The 10,768-nt window shown below is 44.2% G+C and overlaps 1 protein-coding gene across 1 annotated transcript in view; it reads left to right on the top strand.

Annotated features, from left to right (window-relative positions):
* The first annotated feature begins 332 nt into the window (after positions 1 to 332).
* erfl3 (Ets2 repressor factor like 3) overlaps positions 333 to 10,768 on the top strand; it is a 51,947-nt gene continuing 41,511 nt past the window's right edge. The window contains exon 1 of the mRNA XM_067601068.1: positions 333 to 1,149. Within this exon, the coding sequence (XP_067457169.1) occupies positions 1,128 to 1,149 (22 nt within the window). The 5' untranslated portion in view covers positions 333 to 1,127. The remainder of the gene's footprint in view (positions 1,150 to 10,768) is intronic.

Raw genomic sequence — 10,768 nt, 5'->3', positions numbered from 1 at the left:
AACACTGAGTTTTAATTCCCTGTTTTCAGTATTAATCACTAACTGACGCTGTCATGTTTAATTTGCTCATTCAATAAGTGTAATTATCCCAATATGAAAGGGCTTAATTAGAACCATAACCGCTGATTGACGTACACGGACACTGTGAGCCGTGCCACTCTCGAATCACCGGACTCGGATGTGATGTCACCACGACAGCGCGCTTTGGCGGTCTCCAAGGCAACGCCGCGTGCTGCAGTGACGCCAGCCCCATTGCCCCGGCTCGTGGTAAGTGGGCGTGACTGGCCACGTTAGCCCCCCCCTCCCCTCCCCGCTCCTCCTCCTCCTCCTCACCCGTCAGTGTGGGCGGGCCCCGCTCCAGAAGAGAGCGAGCGAAACACGACACCCCGAGGACGGAGAGAGGCACGGGGGGAGGAGAGAGTAGACAGAGTGGTGTGAGAGTGACTGGAGGACTTAAAAAAAAAAAAAAAAAAGTCTGTAAAGAAAGAGAGGCTCCTCTCTGACGTTAATTTCTGTCAAAGAAGTAACAACAAAGCTTTTTTTTCTGGCGGAGAGATGTCAAGCAGCGACGAAGATGCGGTTGAGACGGAGTAAACAGCCACCGGAGAGTTAGCGAAAGAACTTGTTCTAAAGAGAGAGAAAGGGTTTTTTCGGCTGCCTCGAGTTCGGGACGGTTGGCCGTTTTTCCGCCCGCAACTTGAGCACATCTCAACGCCTGCGAATTTACGGGACGAGAGGACGGAGGACGGAGGACGAGCACCGACGCCAAGGTCTTGACCGCTCAGCTCGGTGGAAAGAAAGCCCCCCTTTCGGTCGGTTGGGTCGGTTGGCAGAGAGCCGGGGGGGAAGCGGACCGACCGACAGAGCGCGGCGAGCTCGACAAGAGAGAGCCGCTGAAGCAGCACCAGCAGCAGCAGCAGCAGCGGCGGCGGCGGCAGCAGCGGCGGCGGCGGTAGCAGCAGCCACTAAAAAGTTTGCCGTGTATCTTCACCTAGTTTTCCAGATTGGGAACTAGAAGAGGGGGAGAGGAAGAGGCCGAGAGACTTGACTTTCCAAAAGCAACTTTGCGGAATTCATCCAGTTTTAGCAAACTTTTATCCGCTGTTAAGTAGCTTAAAGCAGGAAGAATGAAAACACCTGGAGATAGTGGTAAGTTTGCGTGACTGTTGCTATTCATTTTTTTTAAACCACCATTGTCTCTCTTATTTACTTGCCGTGCTTGTTGTCGGCAAAGCTAACAGTAACTACATTCAAGCCACATAGTTATTAACATCTGCTTCAAATTACAAAAAAAAAGAAAAAACACACGATGTAAACCTGTTGATTTTAATTTGTTTGCAGCTTTAGTGCAATAGTTAGTCGTTTAGCTGGATTAGATACTCAAATCTGGTGCAGGTTTAGTACTGTACTCCGGTTGAAGAGGAAGTGGTTAAACTACTGTACAGTTGTTACAGCGACATCCTCTGTGTCACCCTGACAACCTAATTTCACCATCCAGCACCTTTCTGAATACAAAGTGAAAATCCTAGAAGCACTTTGTGTGTGTTTGTACTGACTAGAGTGAGAAACAGAGATGTGGACGTGTTGATAAGTTATTTGAAGACTGTTCTCCTCCTGGTGGTGGTGGTGGTGGTGGTTGTGTTGACGTGATTGGATCTAGCCAGGTACACTGGGAGCAAGCTGAGCTGATATTAACCCAGTAACTGAGCATACATTTTGTCAGGTACTTGGCTTGTCAGCGTATTGAAGTGAGAGTAAGGTTAAGAGGGGGGGTTTCCAGTAGTAGTCAGCTGAGGTTTGTGAGTGTGTGTGTGTGTGTGTATGTGTGTGTGTGTTTGTCTAATTCCTGAAATGCTTGCATAAGTTTGTTCTTGCTCCCCTACCGTTGAAGCCAAAGCAATTTTTCTTCAGAAAGGAGGAAGTGGAAGCGCTGCCATTTGTGCCAGCTATGCAGTTTATTATTCTGAGTGTCAGTAATAAATCTGCCTAACATTAGCCTCTATTTAAGTGTCAAAACTACACGTGTTTGATTTGTTTCAGGTGACATAATTGAATAGATTATAAGCGCAAGAAACCCAAGTGGATAACATCTGAAAGTATATAACAATAATGTGGGTCTATGTGTTAAAGTTGTTTTTCTGACTTTCTGAGGAGCTACTGGTAAGCATTTGGCATGGGGCCATGTGTGTGTGACTGGGACTCTTTTCCACTTGGGACGTTCCCCTCCCTTCCCCCATCATGCCCCCCCCCTCCCCCCCCACTCCCCTCCTGGCTCCCGCTGCACCCATCCTTCGCCCCTCAACCCTCCACATTCCTGCACACGCACACCCACTCCCCGCTTGTAGCCCAGAGGAGGCTGCCATGACATCACACCACATCCCACCACAAGTAGCCCTTTTATTACACGGGACTCTTGTGTTTGTGCGGCAGCAAATCGCTTAAGCCCTTCTGGGAAGGTACTAAAAATTGATTGTGCTTAGTGAATGGTTTTGATGTATGCAGTTGGTGTGTGTGTGTTTGTGTAGTAGGTTGGTTGTGTTTGTCATCTGTTCAGTAAATGTAAAGAACGTTAACTGGTCTTACTCCTCTGTAGTTCTCTTGTGTGTTGTTGGTGTGAAGTGCGTGCTGCCATCATGTTAGCTGTGTTATTAGTGAGGCTGCTTCTAATTAATATGTTCACCATTGATTAAAGGTTCTTTTTTTTCAATTAGGGTTTCAACAAATAATTATTTTGGTTATCAGTTAATCTGCTGATTACTTTCTTGATTAAATGATAAAGTCTTTGGACTGTAAAACATCAAAAAAGTAGTGAAAAATGCCCACCACAGTTTCCTTGACCCCAAGGTAACACAAAGATATTCAGTTTACTATAACGTAAGATGAAGAAAGGCAGCCAAGCAGCTGGACCCTGCAAATGTTAAGCATTTTTGCTTGAAAAATACTTGAATCCTCAAAAAATTATCAACATAGTTGCTGATAAATTTGCTAATAATTTCAGCTCTAATAGTGATTAGAAATTTGAAAATTCACCTTTATGGAGCAACAAGTTTTATTATCATATTTATTGGTTATCAAAATTGGTAAATGGCAGCATTTATGTAGGGCATTTATCCAAAGCGCTTTAAAATTTGCCTCTAATTCACACATTCACACACAACAACGTCAGTAAGATAAAATACAAGGTGCTGGCCTGATCATTGGAAGCACTTTGGGGTTTAGCGTCTTGCTCAAGGACACTTCAACATGTCGACAGGAGTAGCTGGGGATCGAACTATCAACCCTATGATGAGTGGATGAACAGCTCCACCTCCTGAGCAACAGCCTCCCGATAACTTAACTTGATTAATTCTCTATTGATCAACTAATTGATTAATCCCTTCAGCACTAGTTGGTAAACATAGCAACTCTGTCTCAGAGGCCATTATCTAACAACAAATCTGATCTTATAACAGCACCTTTAAATAGTTGAATTATTAAACTGGTTAATCCGTGGTGCTGTCCTGATCTGTCGGAGCTCCTGCTGTTGCTGCTTGTGCAATCAGAACACAAGTTTTAACCCTTAACCTCTGTAGATCAGCTCATTTAGAGTGAACACATTTGTTGAATGCAGACGGATATAACAGTGCTTGGATATGTGTGTAGGATAAAAAAAAATGTAATCATCCCTTCCTGGGATGTTTGGTGATGTAGGATTAGGTCCCATATGGTTAGCTACTGCCTCTATGGAGCCAACTTCCCTCCTCTCTATCACTGGACACTTCTCTTGCACTTCTGTTTTCCATAGTCACTTCATTAGCCTGAATAGATGATAGGATTTCTGCTGAGATAGAGAATTGATGTGATGAAGCAGGAAATGGCGGAGGCTATAGTTGCATCTGTTGTTACAACAGGCAGGTCAGAGTTGTTTTTGTGTTGATGGAAAGTACCAGTATTAATTTCTGTTTATATCCAATCACTGCTGTTTACCTGGTCATTGTTAGTGTTTGATGTAGTCTATCAGCTAAAGGCAAAGTATCCTACAGGTTGCATTAGTCAGCAGTCAGGGAGTTGGTGTTGGTGTATGTGGTGTCGTCTACACTTCCACAGTCATATATCCACCTTTGTGTGCACCTCAAAGGCTGTGGTAATGATTAATTAGGCTCTGGTGATAAGGGCATAGACACACACACACACAAAAAAACTGTCCTACTGTCTGTCTCATCATTTCTAATATGTTATCTACACCCCCGTCCCATACACACTCTGCACTCCAGCTTTTGTGTTTCACTTGTTTTCCTCCATCCAGTTACAATTTTTCTTCTGCCTCCTCTGTCATTCTTTTTTTCTCCTCTGACGGGATAAGGACTGGTGGGTGTCTTTGTGTGATGGAATTGCGTAGTGGGACCCCTGGCTCCGGGATGGCCATTGTGTGTGTGTGTGTGTGTGTGTGTATGTGTGTGTGTGTGGAGTGTGGGACAATGGTGGGAGTGGGGCAGGCCCTGGGGCTGATTGTGTGTGGACTTGTGGGGCCAGGGACCTCTCATTGTACTCATAATGGTGCAGAGTAGCTCATAGTTTGGTGGTGCTTTTGACAAGTGGAGAGACCGCACTTCTGCATCTGTGTGAAACGTGTGTGTGTGTGTGTGTGTGAGTGTGAAAGAAAGAGCTAGATAAATGTGGGCATCCCAGCCTATTTTTCATCAGTCATTCAACTACGTAGTTTACTGATGATTTTTTTTTTCTGTCTTTGTGCTGCTGCCTGCTTCCCCATAGTGATTGACATGCCGTGGAGCTGTTTTTATTCTAGACAAACACACTCACACACACACACACACAGAGTCCTGCCTTCTGATGTGGTAAGGCAGGAGACAAAAGGGTAGCTTGTGAGTGCAACATCGAGAGAGAACATTTCACCTTTTCCCTGTGTGGGTTTATGTGTGCGATTGCGAGCATATGCTTTTCAATCTCAACACACAACGAATGTGATGATAAGCGCAGTGATTAGCCTTATCTGTGAAAACTCCCTCGCAGTGCTGACCACAGCAAAACCACTACCTCCCATTATCCCAATACAGTTTTACAGCCTGGTTTATGGGACAGTGCCCTGCTGTGATCAAGCTCAGCCAACATGCTTAAAGCCTGAAACAGATGATGTTCCGTAACAACACTGGTTATCCTTTATTTGAAAAAGAAGGGAAATTATGTTAGATGTAAAGCATCAGCTTTTGTTAATGGTTTGAACTTATCAGCTGCTAAAGCTATTAAGCCGAAAATACCTTTGCTGACAAACTTGTAGCCTAAAAACTTATCCAGCACTTTTCCAGCTTAATATTTACATTTTATTGCAAACAGATATATTTATGTAGTGTTTTAAGTAGTAGTAAAACATTCAATTCACTCACTCAACTCACTATTATAAGGATTGATTTTTATAACAGACAGAGAAGGATTCCCAGCGCACAGGCGGCATGGCCCACTTTTCCTCGTCACAACAGTTATACAAGTTTCGATGGTCGTCTGTGACGATAAGTTGACAGATGACTTATGGAAGAAGGGGCCTTCAGTTGTGGAAATGTCTGTATTTAGCCAGGAATGTGACCAAAGGGAACAATGTGCTCAGCCAGTCGACACTAATGGACCTCCCCACTATTAGTGCCGTGCCGCCCTTGACCAGAGAGACCACAGCCAACAGGGCAGCATTACCCTTGATGGCCAGGGTGCTTCTGACCGCTGTCCAGCGCTGCTGATGGCCCATTCACCCCCCCAAACCCTCCTGCCCCGGAGACCTACACATTAACCTCAGATCTGACCATCGAGTCTTATTGATTATCGACCTCTCAGACTCTCCTGTTTGATCAGCTTCATGGTCGTGATGTTCGAAACTAAAGAGCTCCATTTAAAATTCACTTTTTATGCTGATAACACAGCAGCAGAGCTAAATATGTCCTCAGGCCATGTGTGTATGTCTGCAATGTGAGTTGAGCCTAGTTTTATTGTGATGCCATTGGTTGTAGCCACAGCATGACCCCATATCGACTGTATTAGTTATTGGTCAGGGGATGTTAATGGGGTGGGTCTACATGTCTGGAAGGGACGGACTTGTGATGGTTAACTGTAACACTTTTGACAAACATATGTGTGAGTACACATACAGAGAACACACACACATTCACTCACACTGCTGCTTTTTATTGGAATTCTTGGACCTCCCACATTCCTGCTCAGAAGGTTAATAGTTGCCGGCTGTGTTGCATTACACATGAGGGGAAAACACAACAGTTACTATCTCTGCAAGCCTTTCCTGAACCCACTCACAATGACTTGCAAAGGCATGCATGCGTTCATACACATATTTTTGATAGCACTGGAGGACAATATGAAGAAAACTGATTAAAGAATGTTGAAAACAATGCATGTTATTCGAAGAGATGAGAAGTAACACTTCCAATTAAAGCTAGCTGTATGTACCCAATCATGCACACACACACACACACCAAGGGTCTCTTTTCAAATGGTTATCAAAATTCATGTTGAGAATGCAGCAGGGTGTGTTGGTGTGCATGGATTGACCTGCACTGTTCAGCAGCTGTTTGTGTTTGCGCATGCACGTGTATTGTAATATAATATGGGGAGTTTACAGGGCTACATTGTCACAGAGGTGACTCAGTGTGAGTCACAGAATAGCATGCTTTTGTAAAAGAATATCAAGTGTGAATATGAGGAAGAATGGGCTTTCTGGGTGGGCAGCTGTGCTGTGCGCCAGAGAGAGAGTGTGTGTGAAGGTATTACTTGTGAACAAAGTGTGTATGTCGGGGCTTGTGGGTGTATGTATAACAGCTTCTTGGTGACGGCGGCGCCACTGAAACTGATCTGAGTCTGATGATGTGTGCGCACACACACACACACACATGTGAAGAAGAACGGGTAACTCAATTCCTCTGATCCTTCTAGTTGAGAGGTTTTATTTTGGATCCTCACAACACAATGACTTGTCCTTTAGCTTAGAGCCTAGAGTGTCACCTCTCTGCTGGTTGGAGTATAATCAGAGTGTAAGCTGTCAAGACCATAATAACACATAGTCACTTTGGGAGTCAGTCATGAAGCTAACTTTTCCTTCACCCCTTTTCCTAATAGTGGGCTACTGAACCACCTCTGACCAGACCACAGCCACCTGGCCTGGCCTGTGGCATATACACGCACATAATCCTCTACTGATGGCGCTGCAGCCTACACTGGCTGTTTTTTGCCAATGGTACAGCTATGCCCGAGTGGTGTTGTAATGTATACTTCTAATCTTCTTAGATTAACCCCAATAATACTGGTCATGCTGAGGGCATCTTTACAGTAAAGGATCAGCACACAGTGGGGCAACTAATGTTCATTCCAGGCAGGATCAGAACAGGACCGGATCTTCTATGTACTATAAATCAAAATGAACTGAAAACAAGACATGTTCACATGGCCATTCTATAAGGCTTGTGTTCGGTGAGTCTTTGATTATTCAAGCAGACAGTCAGACAGTTAGTTTATGCAGTTGTTAGTCTGTACTTGTGCTGCATGGCTAGTTGTGTATAATATGGTTTTTGCTTCTATTATTAATCTGGTAGAATATTGGCAATCGGGCATTGTTGAAGAACATAATTATTGAAGAACATAATTTTTCTTTAGACCTCCTCGCTGTATGTGCCTGCTGTAGCACATAGTCAGTGTTTTTGGTATATGAACTGAGACCGCAGTCCAAAAGAGAGAGCACATTTCCAAAATTGGCAGTATATAAAGTTTCTTTCTGCTTGTTAATTGTAAAAAAAAAAATGGATACTATAATTTATACATAGTAATTTGAGCTTCCCTGGAGTGTCTGGGTGTTATTAAGTGCACGAGTGTTACAGAGATTGGGCTGACCTGCTGTCCCGGGCCCTCTGATTCAGGGAGGCAGTGAGTGGAGCTCCTAACCCCTCTCTAACCCCTTAAGTCCAGTGCAGTCAGCAGACACTCCCTGTAGAAAGGCAGCAGTGTTTGAATAGTTCCTCTGGCTATTTTTATCTGGGAATCTGCCTCTGTGCTGGACCCAGGGAGCGGGGGTGGAGGGCAAATATCTAATCTAATTTCGGACGATGGGAAGTCACCAAAAGGACTTCTGTGCCACTTGCATAGTGTCGATATTTTGTGTGCATGTGTGTAGGTGTGTGTATGTGCGGTTGGCTGTCGGGTAGTGAAATGCTGTCTGGCGCCAAGTTAAACTTTCTCTCTTGTCACCCTCCTCCCCTTCTCTTCGCCGGCTCCCCTCTCTCCCTTCCCCCATTCCACCCTCTCTTTTCCTCGTCTTTCTCTCTCTCCCCATCCCTCCAACCCATGTAAGGAATGCAAGATCACGTTTGGAGTTTTCTTTTCAACCAGTCCTTCCTCTTCCTCTGCCTTGTCTGTCTGTATGTCTCTCTCGCTGTCTTTACCCCGTTTGCCGCTCACCCTCTCCGTGTTCAGACCTGTTCTCTTTTGTACGTCAGTACTCATTTTGAACTTTGAGCCAACTCATCACAGCTTATGTATGTGAGTGAGAAAGTCATGCACATTCAAAAGGCAGTGTTGTTAATAAAAAAGACTGATTCTGTCTGTCTTGACCTTTGTATACTTTTAGAATTTTAATTAACACCACCTTAATGGCAAAGAAGCCCAGTCTTTCTTCATCTGAGCACAGGCAGTGCACAACGGTAGCTGGACTGTTTTGAAGGGGTGTACACACAGACACCACATAATTGCCAGCCAACAGGCTTTCTGTTCGGTAGCAAATTGTGTGTATGAGAGAAAGCGGTAAGTGGAAAGGGGACATCATCTGCCTTTTATCAGATGTGACTTCTAATTTCATCCTCCTGGACAACCCCATATGTGAACACTGTCTCTTTTGCTCGAGATTTAGAAACACAAGCCTGATGTCTCAGCCTGAATTAGACCAAGGGATTGCTAATCTACCTCTTGCTGGAATCACAGGCCTGTTGCCGAATGCCTGCTCTTTAGCTAGATTTCTGACTTTTGAGCCAGATGGAGCCATTCTATAAAGTGTGTGTGTGTGTGTGTGTGTGTGTGTGAGAGGGAGATAGTGTTTTCATTTGGAACTAACTCTTGTGTGTTTGTGCACACACAGATGCACATGTCCCTGTAGGGGAGTGAAACCTTTTTAAGCATCGATTGACCCTCCCATCCCACCATCCTCTCCTCCCTCTGACTATCATTTCTGTGTCACCAATCCATGGACTAATACCCCAGTGGCAGATCCTCTTCCATTAGCCTCCTCCTCCTCTTTCCTCCTCTCCCCTCCCTCTCTCTCTCTCTCTCTTGCTTCATGTCACCCTAGCCTTTCTGTCTGTCTTTCACTGGACACCTTGATTTACCAGCCAACATGACTCAATGACCAGATACAACATGGTTGTCTGCTAATATGGCTCGAATAGTATAGAAACCTGTCAGTCACTGTCAAAACATATCAGGGTTTGGGTTGTTCCTGGTGTTAACTTGCCTGAGTAGCCTCAAAATCTCAAAATATGAGCTGAGAGTCAGACCTGACCACTAGCTCATATCAAGTGCAAGTTGGCCTCAGTGCATGGAGCAGTTTGAACATATGTCCATGCACACACAGCCACACACACACACACACACACAGGCCTTGGGCTTCTTCCAAGATGTGTGGTCATAGGCAGAATAAAGTGCGGTGGATTACACTCACAGCAGGACAAACATCTGACTCTATTTTTGCCCACTGGCCATCGTCCTCTTAAATGTTCATAAGACTTCCTTCCTCCAGGATACTGGCTTTTTTCTTGGCTTTCCAGGTGTGTGTGTGTGTGTGTGTGTGTGTGTGTGTGTGTGTGTGTTTCTGCCTGTGTATCTGTGTGTCCTGGTCTGAGAGAAACTGAATAATGCATTGGATCATTGGAAAGGTATTTATAGGAAAGCAGAATGATTAAAGTTTAATGACAAAGCTGGCCATCAGTGCTGCACATCATATAGCATATCCTCCTTCACTCACACACTCACACATACACACACACACACACACACACACACACACAGCTGGAAACAGGCTCATCTTACATATCTCTCAAGGAGTTTGTAGATAAGTGAGTGTGCCGTGCTGTACCACCCTCCTTTTAGTAGCTTGACCTGAGCATATCCTCTCAATTTATTTATTTATTTTTTGTCATTCCAACTACGGACTGCTGTTTTGATGGGATAATTTTTTAAATACGTTTTCTATACACATTGAGATAGTTGTGAAGTGGGTCATTTGCTTAAGTTTGAGTAAATTATTCATGTTGCAGAAGTGGTGCAATTAGTTAAAGGCGGCGCTTTTGGGGGTAAGCACCTGTAGTCTGCACCTCTTCATCTGAACAGCTCACTGTGGTCGCGTTCTCCTTTTACTAAATCCTCCTTTTATTATATTATCCCTTTCTAAACTGATCCACCAATTTCTTTATTAACATAAGGTTATACAGTGTGCAGACTGAACAGACTGTGCTTATGACTCGTTCTGAACACATAGATATGTTCATATTCTTAAGTGAAAGCCAGTAAGACTTTGGTCTGTAGTCAGGACGTTGTGACAGCCCATTTTCATTTTTCAACTTCATATAGGCATTTTTGGCTGCAGCACCTTTCTTGATGCCAACTGCGTGAGGCATTGTTTTAAGTATCCTGCATGTTTAGTGTTATCTGCTTTGTTTGGCCATTTGTTCAATAGCAAAGTGCAGAGCAGGAGCAGTGATTTTTTAAGTGTTAAATTTATGATTCACATAAT

This window comes from Thunnus thynnus, chromosome 10 (genome assembly GCF_963924715.1).
Source record: "Thunnus thynnus chromosome 10, fThuThy2.1, whole genome shotgun sequence".
NCBI lineage: Eukaryota > Metazoa > Chordata > Actinopteri > Scombriformes > Scombridae > Thunnus > Thunnus thynnus.
This window is presented reverse-complemented; position numbering and strand designations above follow the sequence as displayed.